Source organism: Nerophis lumbriciformis, linkage group LG05 (assembly GCF_033978685.3).
Source record: "Nerophis lumbriciformis linkage group LG05, RoL_Nlum_v2.1, whole genome shotgun sequence".
NCBI lineage: Eukaryota > Metazoa > Chordata > Actinopteri > Syngnathiformes > Syngnathidae > Nerophis > Nerophis lumbriciformis.
The window spans coordinates 28215741-28236781 of NC_084552.2; the positions used below are offsets into that span (position 1 = coordinate 28215741).

Sequence of the window (21041 nt, forward strand, 5' to 3'; positions counted from 1 at the left end):
ATGCATAGGTCTTTGCAAGCCTTAATCAATAGATTATAAATAATTATGATGTACAAACCCCCAAACCAGTGAAATTGGCACGTTGTGTAATTCGTAAATAAAATACATCCATCCATCCATCCATTTTCTACCGCTTGTCCCTTTTAGGGTCGCGGGGGGTGCTGGAGCCTTTGCAAATCCTTTTCAACTTATATTCAATTGAATAGACTGCAAAGACAAAATATTTAATGTTCGAACTGATAAACTTCATTTTTTTGGCAAATAATTATTAACTTAGAATTTAATGGCAGCAACATGTTGCAAAAAAGTTGGCACAGGGGTATTTTTACCACTGTGTTACATGGCCTTTTCTTTTAACAACACTCAGTAAACGTTTGGGAACTGAGGAGACCAATTTTTTAAGCTTTTCAGGTGGAATTATTTCACATTCTTGCTTGATGTACAGCTTAAGTTGTTCAGCAGTCCAGGGTCTCCGTTGTGGTATTTTAGGCTTCATAATGCGCCACACATTTTCAATGGGAGACAGGTCTGGACTACAGGCAGGCCAGTCTAGTACCCGCACTCTATTACTATGAAGCCACGCTGTTGTAACACGTGGCTTGGCATTGTCTTGCTGAAATAAGCAGGGGCGTCCATGATAACGTTGCTTGGATGGCAACATATGTTGCTCCAAAACCTGTATGTACCTTTCAGCATTAATGGCGCCTTCACAGATGTGTAAGTTACCTATGCCTTGGGCACTAATACACCCCTATCAGTTCCAACATGAAATAGCTTGTCTTTGCAGTCTATTCAATTAAATACAAGTTGAAAAGGATTAGCAAATCATTGTATTCTGTTTTTATTTACGATTTACACAATGTGCCAACTTCACTGGTTTTGGGTTTTGGAAATAAATGTAACGATCGGAGTGAAACTCATTGAAACAGAGTAAAAGCAGTTTTTCTTCTTCACAAAAATACCTTCCTTTCTAAAGTAAGCCTGGATATGCTGTAGTCAATGTACAGCTTGTATAGCAATATAGATTTAGTATCGATTAAAAATTGCTCACTTGGTTGTCAAGTGCAGTTTCTGCTTCACAATGTCAGAGTACATGTTGGAATTTATGGTACCCTCAATGAACCGCGGCTCTATAGTGCTGGCAGCACTTGTGCTACCACAGACCACTGTGCTACCACCACCATGACAGTAAGCAAAATACAATTATCTTGCTACTATTTGTGTGGCTGTGTATTTTTTTTAGTACTTAATACATATATGCTGCTATACAAGCTTTGCACTGACTACTCTAAAGTAACTCTAAACTGTACTTTTATATGTTATTATTGCAACAGAAGATACTGTATGTCACAAAAATGACATACAAAGTGGCGTACCATACTCATTTTTGTCAGATACAGTATTTCACAAATTTTTGACCCGTGTTGCTGTCAAAATAAGCAGTTTTTGTTGTATTTGGCCACATGCGCTAAACACGATCCCAAGAATTCCACGCATCCCAAGCCTTTTTGTCTCTCCCAACCCACAATCCTGACTGCAGAGAGACGCACACAAAGTCATCAGCTTGTCACAAAAGAAGTAAGGCACATACCCGTGGTCCCTGGTCGCCTTGATCCCCCTGCAAGAAATATACATTTAGTCACATTGATATACAGTCAATGATGATTATCAATGAGCCAAGACTCACAGTGGAATAGCTAAGGCAAGATGGAGCGGAGTAATGCGCCGAACCCGCAACTATGCCTGGCGGTGGAGAGTGTTATGATAACAAAGCGCATGCGAGACAAAGACGTGGGGAGAGGTTTTGATGGCTTTGGCGAAGATGCGAGTAAAAAACAGTTTAGAGTGAAATTGAAAAGCGCAGGGGTGTTAGAGTACATTTATAATCCGTTCGAACAAATTCCTGACACAGTACACATTGAATAAGGGACAGGTAGTAACTACAACTCGCATGTACAGCCTTTGGCTTTCAGGAATCATTGCTCGCAATAGTGCCAAGGAGAAGCCAGAGCTTGAAAACTCACTTTCGTTGGCTGTTTGGGGAAAAATCGGCCTTCCCGGTGAAATACGTACAAATGAAAAAAAAATAAACAGAACTTTTTCAAGATTTACTCAAAATTCTCGCTCAAAAACTATAAGCAATTTCATAATTTGTACTTTGTTCCTAACCTGTACAGAGAATGAACCAAATTATGACCTGAAAACTGAGGACGTTGTGGCACGCCGAAATAAACACTGTGGATTTTGAAGAGCCTCAAAGCAAAAGATGAAATGTCAGTTTTTCAATTGATTTTTTTTTACTTACTTAGATTTTAATCAAATAAATTGTCCATTTCAAATACATTTCTCACAAGCTAAAAAAAATAAAGTTGCACAGAGCAGTTGAAAAAGTGGGGAATTTAACATGAAAAGACACATTGATCCACAAGGTTTTGACACCTGCAGACAGTGTAAAGCAGAGGTCCCCAAACTACGGTGTATGTAAGCGTAAAAATTTGAGTAAAAAATAAAATAACAATAACTAAAAAAAATTTTTTTTTAAATACAAATATATATATATATATATATATATATATATATATATATATATATATATATATATATATATATATATTTTTTTTTTTTTTAGTTATTATTATTTTTTTCAATTATTAATTTTTTTAATCTGTCCTTTCTAATCCATTTTCTACCGCTTGTTACTCTCGGTGTCTCCTAGCCGCTAAGGCAAATCATATTGTCTAAAAATGCATTTTACCATCGATAACGTGACATCATCGCGCTCGGAATACATATATGTATATATATATATATATATATATATATATATATATATATATATATATATATATATATATATATATATATATATATGTCTTAATAAGGTTATCCAAAAAATAGTGCTCGATACCGTAGTAGAGCGCAATATATGTATGTGTGGGGAAAAAAATCACAAGACTATTTCATCTCTACAGGCCTGTTTCATGAGGGGGGTACCCTCAATCGTCAGGAGATTTTAATGGGAGCATTCGCATACCATGGTTTATATAGGGCACAGAGTGGGTGGGTACAGGCTGGCCTAGGGGCGTGGTGCTTGGTTCATGTGTTACCTAGGAGGTGTTTCCGTCTATGGCGGCATGTTGTTACAATTTCGCTGCGCTTGTTGAGGGATGACAGGTCTGGACGGTAGATAATAAACAGTTTCTCTTTCAAGCATAGGTTGCATCTTTTATTACCACTATTGTAAGGTGTGCTGGATGCAAGAATTTGCCATGTTATTGAATATTCAACATTATTGTCTTTGAGGTCCCAAATGTGTTTGCTGAGTTCTGTGGTATTTCGCAGGTTTTTGTTCCTGAAAGAAGCCTTGTGGTTGTTCCATCTGGTTTTGAATTCACCCTCGGTTAATCCTACATATGTGTGTCGGATGTGTTAATTAACACATCCGACACATATGTAGGATTAACCGAGGGTGAATTCTGTACAACGGATATATATATATATATATATATATATATATATATATATATATATATATATATATATATATATATATATATCCGTTGTACAGTGCTCAATTACGGGTTAGAGCGGAAAATACATTAGGTCAGGAAAAAACACAGAGGCTATTTCATCCCTACAAGACTGTTTTGCAGGTTTCCCTGCTTTTCAGGGGATTTTATAATACATGTAATATAATAACATTTTATAATATATATAATATAATAAAATCCCCTGAAGAGCAGGGAAACCTGCGAGACAGGCCTGTAGGGATGAAATAGCCTCTGTGTTTTTTCCTGACCTAACGTGTGTGTGTATATATATATATATATATATATATATATATATATATATATATATATATATATATATATATACATATATATATATATATATATATACAGGTAAAAGCCAGTAAATTAGAATATTTTGAAAAACTTGATTTATTTCAGTAATTGCATTCATTGAGGTGGCGACTTGTCCAGGGTGTACCCCGCCTTCCGCCCGATTGTAGCTGAGATAGGTTCCAGCGCCCCCCGCGACCCCAAAGGGAATAAGCGGTAGAAAATGGATGGATGGATGGATAATTGCATTCAAAAGGTGTAACTTGTACATTATAATTATTCATTGCACACAGACTGATGCATTCAAATGTTTATTTCATTTAATTTTGATGATTTGAAGTGGCAACAAATGCCATCCATCCATTTTCTACCGCTTATTATACAAAAAAGGGATTTTTAGAAATGTTGGCCAACTGAAAAGTATGAAAATGAAAAATATGAGCATGTACAATACTCAATACTTGGTTGGAGCTCCTTTTGCCTCAATTACTGCGTTAATGCGGCGTGGCATGGAGTCGATGAGTTTCTGGCACTGCTCAGGTGTTATGAGAGCCCAGGTTGCTCTGATAGTGGCCTTCAACTCTTCTGCGTTTTTGGGTCTGGCATTCTGCATCTTCCTTTTCACAATACCCCACAGATTTTCTATGGGGCTAAGGTCAGGGGAGTTGGCGGGCCAATTTAGAACAGAAATACCATGGTCCGTAAACCAGGCACGGGTAGATTTTGCGCTGTGTGCAGGCGCCAAGTCCTGTTGGAACTTGAAATCTCCATCTCCATAGAGCAGGTCAGCAGCAGGAAGCATGAAGTGCTCTAAAACTTGCTGGTAGACGGCTGCGTTGACCCTGGATCTCAGGAAACAGAGTGGACCGACACCAGCAGATGACATGGCACCCCAAACCATCACTGATGGTGGAAACTTTACACTAGACTTCAGGCAACGTGGATCCTGTGCCTCTCCTGTCTTCCTCCAGACTCTGGAACCTCGATTTCCAAAGGAAATGCAAAATTTGCATGGTTGGGTGATGGTTTGGGGTGCCATGTCATCTGCTGGTGTCGGTCCACTCTGTTTCCTGAGATCCAGGGTCAACGCAGCCGTCTACCAGCAAGTTTTAGAGCACTTCATGCTTCTTGCTGCTGACCTGCTCTATGGAGATGGAGATTTCAAGTTCCAACAGGACTTGGCGCCTGCTAGGGTGACCAGGTGTCCGGATTTAGGCCGGACAGTCCGGATTTTTAATGCCCTGTCCGGCGTCCGGCGCAGCATCAAGCCGGACACGTATTTGTCCTCCTTTTTGAGGCACTAGGCTTGAAGAGCTGAGTTTTTTCATCTTTGCTGGGCTGCAGCGCAATAGCCAATCAAAGACCGTAAAAAATGCCCCCAACGCAGTAACGTATTAAATGATTGGCTAAGAGCTGTGTCGGATACAAATCTGCTTATCATTGGTTAAAAAAGTAAACAAGGGTCCATGTGCTGCTGCGCCATGACATTGACAGAAAGTTAGCATCATGCCAAAACGCAAGACCTCGTTTAATTCTGAATGGATAAAAGAGAATGAATTTATAACGAAAAGCAGTCGAGACTCATTCCATGGCTTCCGCACACTTTGTCGATGTGATGTCGACGTAAGTAGTCAGGGGAATGCTGCAATTGAACAGCATGCGGGTACGGATAAACATAAAAGTAATAAACGTGCGGCAAGTACCTCTTCAATGAGGACATTTTTTCGTGAAGTTTCGTCGCCCTGGATGACAAGATAACCGCTGCGGAGCTGTGCAAGGTGTACCATGCTGTAAAGCAGTGGTTCTCAAATGGGGGTACGCGTACCCCTGGGGGTATGTAATGTAATGTAAGTTCATAAACTGAACATCAAATCAAGTAGGCTATTCCATTCATTACCATAAACCCAGAGTTTCCCCCATGCCATGATGGTTTGACCCTCACTAAAATGTCTGTCAAAAAGAAGTGTGAAAAGAAATGCAACAATGCAATATTCAGTGTTGACAGCTAGATTTTTTGTAGACATGTTCCATAAATATTGATGTTAAAGATTTCTTTTTTTGTGAAGAAATGTTTAGAATTAAGTTCCTGAATCCAGGTGGATCTCTAATACAATACCAAAGAGGGCACTTTAAGTTGATGATTACTTCTATGTGTAGAAATCTTTATTTATAATTGAATCACTTGTTTATTTTTCAACAAGTTTTTAGTTATTTTATATATTTTTTTCCAAATAGTTCAAGAAAGACCACTACAAATGAGCAATATTTTGCACTGTTATACAATTTAATAAATGAGAAACTGATGACATAGTGCTGTATTTTACTTCTTTATCTCTTTTTTTCAACCAAAAATGCTTTGCTCTGATTAGGGGGTACTTGAATTAAAAAAATGTTCACAGGGGGTACATCACTGAAAAAAGGGTTGAGAACCACTGCTGTAAAGCATCACCAGTCCTACAGAAGTTTAGACTGCGGCATGAAAGTGGACCGGGAGATTTTCAGTGACTAGCCCACAGCTAAAGGGATGGCCTGTGGCCGAACAAAAGCCAAGGCATTGTGCGAGAACGTCATCGCTCACTATTCAGTACAGGAACATACCGACTACATAAAAGACAACAACCTACCCTTTTCCGTGGCAACCGACGCCTCAAATAAAGGAACAAACAAGTGTTTTCCCATTGTGGTAAGGTATTTTCACTTTGATGAAGGCATCCAACATGTCCTGTTGGATTTTTATAGTGACAGCAACGAAACGTCAGAAGCCATAACAAACCAGCTGCTGGCAAAACTTGAGATGTCTGGCTTAGAGGTGAAAAACATGTCTGCATATGCAGCAGACAATGCCAGTGTCAATTGTGGCAAACATAACTGTGTATCAGAAGCTGGAACTGAGCCAAAAAGATTTGCTCCCTGCAAACTGTTTGGCCCATATTCTGCATAACACAACCAGATATGCAGCAAGCAGCCTTGATGTTGATGTGGAAAATTTTTTGTGGCATTTTTCTTTTTATTATATATGTTAACTACATATGTTATGCTTTGTGGCACTCTGCACTTGAAAAGATTCATCTCAGTGGTCACTTTTTGAACACCACAATGTATTGAATAAATACAAATACTGTTAACAAACACTTGACTTTAATATTTTTTCCTATTCAGCCACACAAACATCATCTTTAAACCACTCAAAATTGTACAAAAACATGCACCTGGGGATAAGTTGATTGGCAACACTAAATTGGCCCTAGTGTGTGAATGTTGTCTGTCTATCTGTGTTGGCCCTGCGATGAGGTGGCGACTTGTCCAGGGTGTACCCCGCCTTCCGCCCGATTGTAGCTGAGATAGGCTCCAGCGCCCCCGCGACCCCGAAGGGAATAAGCGGTAGAAAATGGATGGATGGATGGATGGAAAATGGTACTATAAATAAGGTATACCAGAGTCCTATGTACACCATAGTAATTTATTGATATGCCGCATAATGTCCTCCTTTTTGGTGTCATGGAAATGGTCACCCTAGCGCCTGCACACAGCGCAAAATCTATCCGTGCCTGGTTTACGGACCATGGTATTTCTGTTCTAAATTGGCCCGCCAACTCCCCTGACCTTAGCCCCATAGAAAATCTGTGGGGTATTGTGAAAAGGAAGATGCAGAATGCCAGACCCAAAAACGCAGAAGAGTTGAAGGCCACTATCAGAGCAACCTGGGCTCTCATAACACCTGAGCAGTGCCAGAAACTCATCGACTCCATGCCACGCCGCATTAACGCAGTAATTGAGGCAAAAGGAGCTCCAACCAAGTATTGAGTATTGTACATGCTCATATTTTTCATTTTCATACTTTTCAGTTGGCCAACATTTCTAAAAATCCCTTTTTTGTATTAGCCTTAAGTAATATTCTAATTTTGTGACACACGGAATTTTGGATTTTCATTTGTTGCCACTTCAAATCATCAAAATTAAATGAAATAAACATTTGAATGCATCAGTCTGTGTGCAATGAATAAATATAATGTACAAGTTACACCTTTTGAATGCAATTACTGAAATTAATCAAGTTTTTCAAAATATTCTAATTTACTGGCTTTTACCTGTATATATATATATATATATATATCAGATTAATTTAACCCGAGTCAAAAAGTTTGGGGACCCCTGGTGTAAAGCTAGCTAGCCACTTACTTTCACTAACAGGCTCTTTATTTCAAATGGTTCTGCAAATCACATTGATTGCGGGGAAAAAAAATGGTTAAAAAATTGCTGCACACAACTCATACATATATATTGCTGCTATTCCAGTTGATGTCGGGGGGGGGGGGGGCGTATATATAAAAATTATCCTATTGTTGGCACATCCACAGTGGTGAGAACGAATGACTGAAAGCCAGCTGAAGCCCTTTAATGCTCCACTAAGCATTCCTCCGCAAAACAGTAGTAGAGCCAGCGACATTAACCACATTATGTGCAGGACTTTTTTGGGAGGGTCGGGGGTGGGGGGGGGCTAATACGTGACAAATGTTTGGCTTGAAAAGAAGGCTACATAAATAAAACTAAGGACGGGGGGATTTACGTATTAGCAGAGATTGCGAAAACACTCATTTAAATAAGTGATGATTAGTTGAAGATTAAAACAGGAAAAGCAAGCAAACAAAAAAAAACTATTGCATTTTTTTCACTGACTCTTTGCGGTTAGCAATGATTCGCGAAACAGAAGCACGAAGATGCACTGCCAGACTCTGGTGTTCGCCGAGCATCCGCTATGGAAATAAGCGGCTTTGCTATTCATGCCTGTCCTGTGAATCTCTTCATCTGCACAAATGAAAAACAACTGTGTTGCACAGCCTCCCACCCAAGACGTGTGCAGGCGCCGTGTCCCTTCTTTCCGTTAAATCTGTCCCTAATGAAGCGGGCCATTCCATAAAACGTACAGTCCGGAACTGACACTTTGCTTGGTTGAATCTGGATAGTGGAGAGAAACGCTACTTACAAGATGGCTTATTCTCGGGGTGTAACAATATGCCATGATCACAGTTCGGTTATGTACCGTCTTCAATTCAATTCGGTTGATTAATAGGTAAATTAAGGTGCTAAAATGCAAAATATAAAACTACTTAACGAAAACTCTGTTTACAAACACGTGTACCGTTACACCGGTGATCACATACCGTATTTTCCGGACTATAAGCTGCTACTTTTTTTTCCCAATGCTTTGAACCCCCCGGCTTAAAAAAGGTGTGGCTAATTTATTGATTTTTCGTTGCTAACGGCCATAATATTTTGTCTTCAACATATAGTTTTGTGCTATGGCGCCATCTTTAAGGCGGGTTCCCTTGCTGCAGGTGCTACGGGGTGAAAATGTACTCCCTGTTTTTTTCTTTGAACAGGAAGTATTCGTCAATAGCGTTTCTGCTTAAGATAATTATTACACATCACTCCAAACAGCGTTTGTAAGTTTTTCATTATCATTAAAACGATTCACATTTACTAAACCGTCCCATGTGTAATTTTTGTAGGTATGTTTTCATGCATACATGTACGTGCTATCGTAATTTAATGAAACTAGCGTCGTTAGCATTAGAGAAAATGCTAACACGTTTACCAGTGTAACTTACAATGGCATTTTTTTTTTTTTACATTGTTTCAGTTTCGTAAATTCACCAAAAGGTCACTGTGGAGTTATTGAGTCTGTTTAGCTGATTGGAGAGCTAGCTCCCGCAGCTAGTGGGTCCATGACGATGACTTCTGTTTTGTTCAAACAGCCATTTTACTGCCGTGTGACAGGCACCGTTTCGAAACAAAATAGGTATGTAAAATGAAATTTACAAAATCTTTTGTACTCGTATATATCTTCGGCTTATGGTCCGGTGCGGCTAATATATATTAAAAATATATATTTTCTGCTTAAGAGAATTATTCAATCACCAGTACAAACAGCGTTTGTAAGTTTTACATTATCATTAAAACAATTCACACTTACTAAACCGTCCCATGTGTCATGTTTGTAGGTGTGTTTTCATGCATACAGGTACGTGCTATCGTAATGTAATGAAGCTAGCGTCGTTAGCATTAGAGAAAATGCTAACACATTTACAAGTGTCTGTTTTTTTTTTTACATTGTTTCAGGTATGAAATTCACCAAAACGTCACTGTGGAGTTATTGAGTCTGTTCAGCTGATTGGAAAGCTAGCTTCCGCAGCTAGTGGGTCCATGACGATGACTTCTGTTTTGTTCGATCAGCCATTTTACTGCCGTGTGACAGGCACCATTTCGAAACAAAATAGGTATGTAAAATGAAATTTACAAAATCTTTCATACTCGTATATATCTTCGGCTTATGGTCTGGTGCGGCTAATATATATTAAAAATATATATTTTCTGCTTAAGAGAATTAGTCAATCACCAGTTAAAACAGCGTTTGTAAGTTTTACATTATCATTAAAACAATTCACACTCACTAAACCGTCCCATGTGTCATGTTTGTAGGTGTGTTTTCATGCATACATGTACGTGCTATCGTAATGTAATGAAGCTAGCATCGTTAGCATTAGAGAAAATGCTAACACGTTTACAAGTGTCTGTTTTTTTTTTACATTGTTTCAGGTATGAAATTCACCAAAACGTCACTGTGGAGTTATTGAGTCTGTTCAGCTGATTGGAGAGCTAGCTTCCGCAGCTAGTGGGTCCATGACAATGACTTCTGTTTTGTTCAATCAGCCATTTTACTGCCGTGTGACAGGCACCGTTTCGAAACAAAATAGGTATGTACCGGTAAATAAATATTTACAAAATATTTTGTACTCGTATATATCTTCGACTTATGGTCCATTGCGGCTAATATATATTAAAAATATATATTTTCTGCTCAAGAGAATTATTCAATCACCAGTTAAAACAGCGTTTGTAAGTTTTACATTATCATTAAAACAATTCACACTTTCTAAACCGTCCCATGTGTCATGTTTGCAGGTGTGTTTTCATGCATACATGTACGTGCTATCGTAATGTAATGAAGCTAGCGTTGTCAGCATTAGATAAAATGCTAACACGTTTACAAGTGTCTGTTAGTATGAACGTACAATGGCATTTTTTTTTACATTGTTTCAGGTATGAAATTCACCAAAACGTCACTGTGGAGTTATTGAGTCTGTTTAGCTGATTGGAGAGCTAGCTTCCGCAGCTAATGGGTCCATGACGATGACTTCTGTTTTGTTCAAACAGCCATTTTACTGTTGTGTGACAGGCACCGTTGCGAAACAAAATAGGTATGTAAATAAACATTTACAAAATATTTTGTACTCGTATATATCTTCGGCTTATGGTCTGGTGCAGCTAATATATATATTAAAAAATATATTTCTTCTAAAATTTGGAGGGTGCGGCTTAAATACCGGCGCACTCTATAGCCCGGAAATTACCTGACGAATCTTAATGGATTTGTGCTAAACATCAAGAAAGTTGAAGAAAAGTCAATCTAATACTCACCTTTTCACCCTTTGGGCCTGGGGAACCCTGCAGAACAAAAACAAAAACAATAGTTTAACAATGAATGATGAGGATTAGTCATAACAAGAGCAAATGCAAAAAAATAATGACAACATTAAAATAAACATGTTTTAACAGTGAGTTTGTGTTCTTGTTGGCAATTGAATTGAAAGATAAGCATCTCTGCGTTAGCTCGCGAGTTTTTTTTAGCAAGGTGATGTTTAAATTTCAGTTTCAGCAAGTGCAAAAATGTCACAGACCACCCTAACGACAGTCATTTAGTGCATTGAATAGAAGGTATGTCTATTTTTTTTTTTTTTCTGACAGTCCAAATATGTTGACACAGACACATAGGATGGAAAACAGTCTTTCAATAAATCAATCAATCAATCAAACTTTATTTATAAAGCATACATAAAATAAATGCAACGCAGAGTGCTTTACAGAGTTAAAAACAATACCCCGGTGACCCATATCCCCCATTATCACATACGTATGCACGGACACAGATCAATTAATCAATCAATCAATCAATCAATCAATCAATCAATCAATCGATGTTTATTTATATAGTCCTAAATCACAAGTGTCTCAAAGGGCTGCACAAGACACAACGACATCCGCGGTACAGAGCCCACATAAGGGAAAGGAAAAACTCACAACCCCAATGGGACCAAGATACCAAACACACACACACACACACACACACACACACACACACACACACACACACACACACACACACACACACACACACACACACACACACACACACACACAACATACACACATATGCAACTATATGTACAAATGATTGCATGGCTGAGTACAGAGGAGACATGTGAGTAAACACTATCACAGGAGCCATCTGCACCAGGAGGTCATCAGACCATGGCCACCAGGACGCTGACACAAAAGCGCCCCCACAAGCACGGCCCATAACACCTGAGGCAGATGGCTCATCTGAGGAACGTTGGAAAATAAAACTTGTAAAATCGTAAGAACCATGAGTAGAGATGAAGAATAAAATACAAGTAAGACTTAAGATTAATAAGAAAAGATAATGTATTATGAAACTTAATTATAAAAATTAAATACAAATAAAATTAATATGAAGTAAATAAATAGAACCAAATAAAATCTTGCATAACTAATAGGATAAAAGGTAAAATACAAATTACTTCAATTAAATAATTAATATCAGGGTAAAAGCCAAATCAAAAAGGCTGCTCTTAAAGACATGAACGTTCTTTCACACAGCTATTCTGCGTAACTGTGCAAGTTTGCACATAACTTTCAAACGTGCCAAATACAGACGTAAAATAGCGGACGACAAACAATTATCAACTTGATGAATCACATTGCAAGCTCTAAATGATTCAACTGGTACCTCCTCCTCAAACTACTTTAGGCGTTCTGATAATCAGTAAATTTCCGGCATATTCACGAAGAGAGACACGCTAAATGAATTGCACTTGCTATTTTGCACACTTAAGAGATGCAATTCTCTGGGCAGACACGTGTTGTGTACGCTATCAAGTTTGCACATGTTTTAATACATGCAAACCTTCTGTAGATCAGGCCCTTAGCTAGCTTGGTACAGTTCATTAGCTAGTTGGTTTCTTAAAGGGACAGTATACCCTCCGCAAACAACACAAACAATGAATTTAGAAATAAATAACGAGGTTTATCATGAATAACATCCATAAATGCAAAAAAAATGTGTGAGATACATATTTTAAACGGTGCATTTAGACATTTAATTAGCTCAGTTCTGTTTTTTAGCCGGTGGTGTTTTAAAGGTACTGCATACATGCATGCAACACAGGCAAGCATAACAATTCTAGTTAGAGTATGAAGGACCTTTGCTTTGAGGTTTTGGCAACTCTTCCTTTGGAGTGTAGCAAGCTGACTAATTGACCACCCACTCGGATGCAAGGACATAGTCAAGATTAATGTCCAGCGTATAAGTGAGGTGCCAACTTTACTTTGTTTCAGCAAACTGTGCACACAATGCCAACAGATGCACAGTCTAATGCAGACCTGAGCTCCCGTCAAGCTTTTCAATCTGGCCCGGCGGACATTCCCAAATAATTGTTTTAGATCTTTAAGATGGAAACTGTAGCTGCCATTATGATGTGTAGTGATGTTTTCAAATGACCGTGAGTCTTGAACTATACAAAGTATTTCAATGGTTGGAATCTGCGCTTTTGCATGATATACTAGTTACTATGGTCATCTAATTAGTTACTATGGTGATCTAAGTCACAGCAGCTCAGACGAGGCACCAAGCAGTGTGGGGGGGAGCGTTTCCACAGAGTGTTTCCAAATGCTGTTTTTTTTTTACTTTTTGCGTTCATATTTAGCGGGGTTTGTTGCATTTTTGTTGCGTTTCGCTTGATTGTAAAATATGACGATCGAGACAATATTCAGTGTTTTATCGTTCATAGTTAATATTGTAAATCCCACATTCTTTGTTTTCATGTACATTCTGAGTGTCTCATTTAGTAAAAAAAATTAAAATTCCATTCCATTTTTTTAAGGTGGTCTGTCAAAACGTTTTTTGCATTCAATCAGACCTTATTGTGAGGTTTTGTATTAGTGTTCCTAAAAATCAGATATACCGGCCCGCAGACACATTTTTTTTCTCTAAATTTGGCCACCGAGTCAGAATAATTGCCCAGGCCTGGTTTAATGTTTAGTAGACCATTGATTGAATCCATTCTTTTATAAGGTATTGAACCTAAAGCTCCAGCACTGCTGTCCCCTATGAATTGAAATACAGCCCAGACAATAGGTAACGCCTTTTGAAAGTCTGTTGCTGCTTTCTTTATTGACCACAATTTAGGAAAGAAACACTGGCAAACACAAAACTGTTTCATTATGAAGGCGCTGCAATCAAATTCAACAGGAAATTGCAGATTTATTGAAGTGTTGCAAATGACCACCACATCAACTTTTCACAAATACCGTATTTTTCGGACTATAAGTCACAGTTTTTTTCATAGTTTGGCCGGGGGTGCGACTTATACTCAGGAGCGACTTATGTGTGAAATTATTAACACATTACCGTAAAATATCAAATAATATTATTTATCTCATTCACGTAAGAGACTAGACGTATAAGATTTCATGGGATTTAGCAATTAGGAGTGACAGATTGTTTGGTAAACGTATAGCATGTTCTATATGTTATAGGTATTTGAATGACTCTTACCATAATATGTTACGTTAACATACCAGGCACGTTCTCAGTTGGTTATTTATGCCTCATATAACGTACACTTATTCAGCCTGTTGTTCACTATTCTTTATTTATTTTAAATTGCCTTTCAAATGTCTATTCTTGATGTTGGGTTTTATCAAATACATTTCCCCAAAAAATGCGACTTATACTCCAGTGCGACTTATATATGTTTTGTTTTCCTTCTTTATTATGCATTTTCAGCCGGTGCGACTTATACTCCGGAGCGACTTATAGTCCGAAAAATACGGTATACTCATTAGGGTGTGACAAATTTAACAATAACCACACATTTTGTGGAAAGGCTTCAACTTTGTGTCACTTTGATTGCCTCAACAGAACATACAAACATGTATAGTCATGGTCAAAAGTTTACATACAGAGTTTCCAATAATTTCTACAACTCTTCAAAAATCATCAGCCCGGAGGTTGGGTCTTGGGCACAGTTGGGTGTTCCAACAGGACAATGACCCCAAACACACGTCAAAAGTGGTAAAGGAATGGCTAAATCAGGCTAGAATTAAGGTTTTAGAATGGCCTTCCCAAAGTCCTGACTTAAACGTGTGGACAATGCTGAAGAAACAAGTCCATGTCAGAAAACCAACACATTTAGCTGAACTGCACCAATTTTGTCAAGAGTAGTGGTCAGAAATTCAACCAGAAGCTTGCCAGAAACGTGTGGATGGCTACCCAAAGTGTCTTATTGCAGTGAAACTTGCCAAGGGACATGTAACCAAATATTAACATTGCTTTATGTATACTTTTGACCCAGCAGATTTGGTCACATTTTCAGTAGACCCATAATAAATTCATAAAAGAACCAAACTAAATGTTTGACCACGACTTTATACAACTGGAGTGGACGCCAATCACTATCAAATAACTGTTAAAGTTATTATTATCAAAGTACAAATGAGCGTCGGTAAAGAAGAAATGACAAATTGATGTGAAAAGCCAAGTATCTTCTCCTGCTTTATGCTGGGAAATTATGGGATGATTTGCAACCGAGTGTCTTCCTGTCTGTGTCATGTGACTTTTATGACGGGATGCTAGCGATTATGCTGCTGTTCCCATCCAGATACAAATCTAGCTTCTCGTCTCTCTCGGTCGCAGCCAAACCGTGACCACTGTCTCCTGTAATGGACCGAACACGCTGTTGATGTTTAAAAATAAAACATTTTACCCCTTCTAAAAAAAAAAATAAAAAAAAAATTTAAAAAGCAGGAAAATATAAAAGGCCAAAACCACAGAGAGAATCCCAGCTCTAAACAGGACAATGTTACTGCCTTCACTTCATGTTAGTGCCAGAGACTAAATGATGCCTAATGAAACCACATGACTCAAAGAAATGCTTTCATACGCAATAACAAGCTGCTTTTACCTTAATTTTGTGTGCTTTGGTCGAGTGTCACCTCCGTTTCAAGCGCCATTAGCTGGTCTGAAAGTTAATATGAAGGACTATTTGGAAAATCATTTTAATACTAGCCTATTGTTTATACTAAAACAGAGGTATAGCTTTGTTGGACTCATTCTACTTGTTATGTAACCTGCCAATCAACATATGTTCTAAACGAGGTGCTAAAATTATATACATTTGAAGCCAAATAAATATAGAATTTATATGAATGTAAAATTAAGTAATAAATAGGAAATATAATATTAAATCATTTATTTATTGGTAAACACAAATGTTTTAAGTTCATGGCATTTTTTTTTTCATTTGTTTTATGACACTTTTATATTTTATATTATATTTATATGAATGTAAAATATATATTTGTGCATAAAAATGTTTATGTATATATATAAATGTGTGTGTGTATATATATATATATATATATATATATATATATATATATATATATATATATATATATATATATATATATATATATATATATATATATATATATATATATATATATATATATATATATATATATGTATATTTACAGTACAGGCCAAAAGTTTGGACACACCTTCTCATTCAATGTGCATGACTATTTACATTATAGATTGTCACTGAAGGCATCAAAACTATGAATGAACACATGTGGAGTTATGTATTTAACAAAAAATGGTGAAATAACTGAGAACATGTTTTATGTTCTAGTTTCTTCAAAATTGCCCTCCTTTGCTGTGAATACTGCATTGCACACTCTTGGCATTCTCTCGATGAGCTTCGAGCACACCTGTGAAGTGAAAACAATTTCAGGTGACCACCTCTTGAAGCTCATCGAGAGAATGCCAAGAGTGTGCAAAAAAGTAATCAGAGCAAAGGGTGGCTATTTTGAAGAAACTGGACTATAAAAGTCTTGAAAATAAAGACAATGCATTGAATGAGAAAGTGTGTCCAAACTTTTGGCCTGTACTGTATATAGTCAAGGTTTCTGTGGTTTATCCGTTATACAGTGCTCAACACCAGGGTAGAGCGGTATACGTTAGGTCAGGAAAAAATACAGAGGCTATTTCATCTCTACAAGCCTGTTTCACAGGTTTCTCTGCTCTTCAGGGGATTTTGTAACTGAGTGTCTTCCTATCTGTGTCATGTGACTTTCATAACGGGATGCTAGCGATTATGCTGCTTTTCCCGTCCAGATACAAATCTATCTTCTCGTCTTTCTCGGTCGCAGCCAAAAATCCCCTGAAGAGCAGAGAAACCTGCGAAACAGGCTTGTAGGGATGAAATAGCCGCTGTATTTTTTCCTGACCTAACGTATATATGTATATATATATATATATATATATATATATATATATATATATATATATATATATATATTTAAATGTATATATTTGTATATGGGCTTCACGGTGGCAGAGGGGTTAGTGCATCTGCCTCACAATACGAAGGTCCTGAGTAGTCTTGGGTTCAATCCCGGGCTCGGGATCTTTCTGTGTGGAGTTTGCATGTCCTCCCCGTGACTGCGTGGGTTCCCTCCGGGTACTCCGGCTTCCTCCCACCTCCAAAGACATGCACCTGGGGATAAGTTGATTGGCAACACTAAATTGGCCCTAGTGTGTGGATGTGAGTGTGAATGTTGTCTGTCTATCTGCGTTGGCCCTGCGATGAGGTGGCGACTTGTCCAGGGTGTACCCCGCCTTCCGCCCGATTGTAGCTGAGATAGGCTCCAGCGCCCCCCGCGACCCCAAAAAGGGAATAAGCGGTAGAAAATGGATGGATGGATGGATATTTGTATATATAAATGTGTATTTAAATGAATGTAAAATAGGGTAATAAATACGCCATTAAAAATGTAAAGGTGAAATACAATATTCAATCATTTATTTATTGAAAAAATTTAGTGGTATGTATAAGTTAATTAATGGCAATCATTTTTTTTTTCATTTGTTTTGTGACACTTTTATATTTTATATTAAATATATTAAAATTATACATTCTTATTTATTTCAAGACATTGTGTGAATGTAAGTGTGAATGTGTGTTGGCCCTGCAATGAGGTGGTGACTAGTCCAGGATGTACACCGCCTTCATGCAGCTGGGACAGGCTCCAAACCCCCCAGTCACCCCGAGAGGAACAAGCGGTAGAAAATAGATGGACATTTGTAGATATTTTAAGATATTTGTATTATTTCTTATTATTTTATAAGGCATCCGCCAATTAAAAAAGCAATTTAATTAACTAATACGTTAAAGTCCCAATGATAGTCACACACACACTAGGTGTGGTAAAATTACCTTTTGCATCTGACCCATCCCTATGTTCACCTCCTGGGAGGTGAGGGGAGCAGTGAGCAGCAGCGGTGGCCGCGCTCGGGAATCATTTTGGTGATTTAACCCCCAATTCCAACCCTTGATGCTGAATGCCAAGCAGGGAGGCAGTGGGTCCCATTTTTATAGTCTTTGGTATGACTCGGCTGGGGGTTTGAACTCACGACCTTCCAGTCTCAGGGCGGACACTCAAACCACAAGACCACTGAACAGGTAATGGAAAATAACATGATTTTTTTTTCCACTTTAATTGATTATTTAATTAATTATTGGCATTTATTTACTTAATTTTGGTACAAAAAAAACTCCCAATAATCTAATGGCTATATGTTGGCTATTAGTAATGATTGAAAAAAACTAAACAATATAAAAGCACAACTGCTAGGGCTAAATAGTTTTAGGTAAAATATACCACTAACTTTAATTAAGCAATTATTTATTTTTACACTTATATTATTGCTCAAAATACTTAAATGTGCTTTAAAACGGCTCGTGGTGTTTATTGAGGTTATTAACTGCAATAATTTGACTATTTTTTCTGTATTTTCATTCATCTATTGACTGGATTATGTGCATACAATACAGAAAATATGTTCTTTATTTTCCCACAAATGGGATACAAGTGTGCCAGTGTTGCTGTAGTTGCTAGGGACATGAGCAAAATCCTCCTTGTGGTTTTGGCCGATCCAAAAACACACAAAAAAACAATGTGAGCAATCTGGACCCGGTTGGACCTGCTTTGTAGTCCTTGTCATCACAGTGACCCGGTGAGCGTGTCCAGGTCCAGTGAGCCCATCCATCACACCAACGCCTGCCTCCTTATTTGGAGGAAGCCGGCCAGCAAAGCGGCCTGCCAACAGTTTGGGAGTCCACATGGATCCAATCAGCTTGCCGTGGAGCGCTGGCATCCCTGACGACGACTTCTAGCGCTGTTTAAAGGCTTGTCTGCATGCTCCTTGCAGCTACACAACATTAATACGCATGTGTGTATGCAGGAAGCTAACAAAACGGTCCTCAGGGCGGCGGGTGTTGACAGCAAATAAGCACCTGGAGAAGGTGAGGGCCTGCAGGCCAAGAGTTCTCTCGCATTTTGATCAAACTGATCACCTCAGACCTCTCGCGAGCTACATTAGAAATAATAAATCCTGACAGCAGCAGGAGATACACTGCACATCAAAACCAGCCGATTTATGTGTCATGACGTGTCGACACCGCGGTGAGGGAAATAACATATTCGAGCTGAAGGGAATTACTTCCTGATGCTAAAGGTGACCTTCACTGTCACATTTGCAATCATAAAGAGCACCTGGTTAGGGTTAGGAGATGATGGAGACGTGACTTAAGGCAGGAGAGGACACGTGAAGCAGCTTGCGGTCGGAAAAGTGGAGCGAGGAAGCGACTCACCTGATTTACTCCCTACACTTAATCAGGATGGCACTGAGGGCACTGTCAATAGTCTGAACAGGCAGCGGGATATGGCGACAGCTCATCAATCCCAAAATAAACAACATTTTACATTCTTAGATAGGTATGGCTCGTGCCTATGGATTTGCACTTGTACAACTACCGTATTTTCCGCACTATTAGCCGCACCTAAAAACCACAAATTTTCTCAAAAGCTGACAGTGCGGCTTATATATGGATTAATATTAAGATTCATTTTCATAAAGTTTAGGTCTCGCAACTACGGTAAACAGCCGCCATCTTTTTTCCCCGTAGAAGAGGAAGTGCTTCTTCTTCTACGGTAAGCAACCGCCAAGGTAAGCACCCGCCCCCGTAGAAGAGGAAGCGCTTCTTCTTCTACGGTAAGCAACCGCCAAGGTAAGCACCCGCCCCCGTAGAAGAAGAAGCGCGCGGATATTACGTTTCATTTCATTTGTGTGTTTACATCTGTAAAGACCACAAAATGGCTCCTATTAAGAGACACGCATACAACGCAGAATTCAAACTCAAGGCAATAAGTCACGCAGTAGAACACGAAAATAGAGCAGCAGCAAGAGAATTGAACATAAATGGTGCGTAGGTAGAGGAAGCAACAAGATGACCTGCGCCACTAAGACAGGGAGACAGCGCAGGACGACATACGCCAACATCTGCCAGTGGATTGTAAATGCCTGGGCGGATATATCAGTCTCAACTGTGGTCCGAGCTTTCCGGAAGGCAGGATTCACGGAACTGCTGGACAACAACAGCGACACTGACTCTGATGACTTCCACCAGACGGAGCCGGCCATTTTGGATGCCGTATTCGCCCAACTTTTTAATTCAGACACTGAAGAAGAATTCGAGGGATTTATGGATGAGGAATAACTTCAGAAAGTGAGCTTTAAATGTTTATTTTGTGTGTTGTGTGACATTATTGTTCGAGCAACGTTGAGTTATTGATGTTGCTATTGCTCTGCACTAATTTGAGTGTTACTATTTTTGTGATTGCACATTTGCACATTACATTTTGGGGGTGAACAGAGTTGTTAGAACGCTGGTTTGTAATACATTATTAAAGTTTGACTGACCTATCTGACTGTTTTTTTGACATTCCCTTTAGCGCAGCGTAGGCGCGGCTTATAACCCGGGGCGGCTTATAGGTGAACAAAGTTTTGAAATATGCCATTCATTGAAGGTGCGGCTAATAACCCGGGGCGGCTTATAGTGCGGAAAATACGGTACTCCAAAATTCAGCGGCACGTGCGAAGACCAGAAAGCAGGCTCACATTACACCAGTTTTAAAATATCTGCATTGGCT

General features: G+C 38.6%; 1 protein-coding gene across 1 annotated transcript in view; it reads right to left on the reverse strand.

Annotated features, from left to right (window-relative positions):
• LOC133606711 (uncharacterized) overlaps positions 1-21041 on the reverse strand; it is a 330643-nt gene that overhangs the window by 135695 nt on the left and 173907 nt on the right. The window contains exons 5-6 of the mRNA XM_061960959.2: positions 11322-11348; positions 1592-1618 (exon numbers count right to left, since the gene is read on the reverse strand). Coding sequence (XP_061816943.1) covers positions 1592-1618; positions 11322-11348 — 54 coding nt within the window. The remainder of the gene's footprint in view (positions 1-1591; positions 1619-11321; positions 11349-21041) is intronic.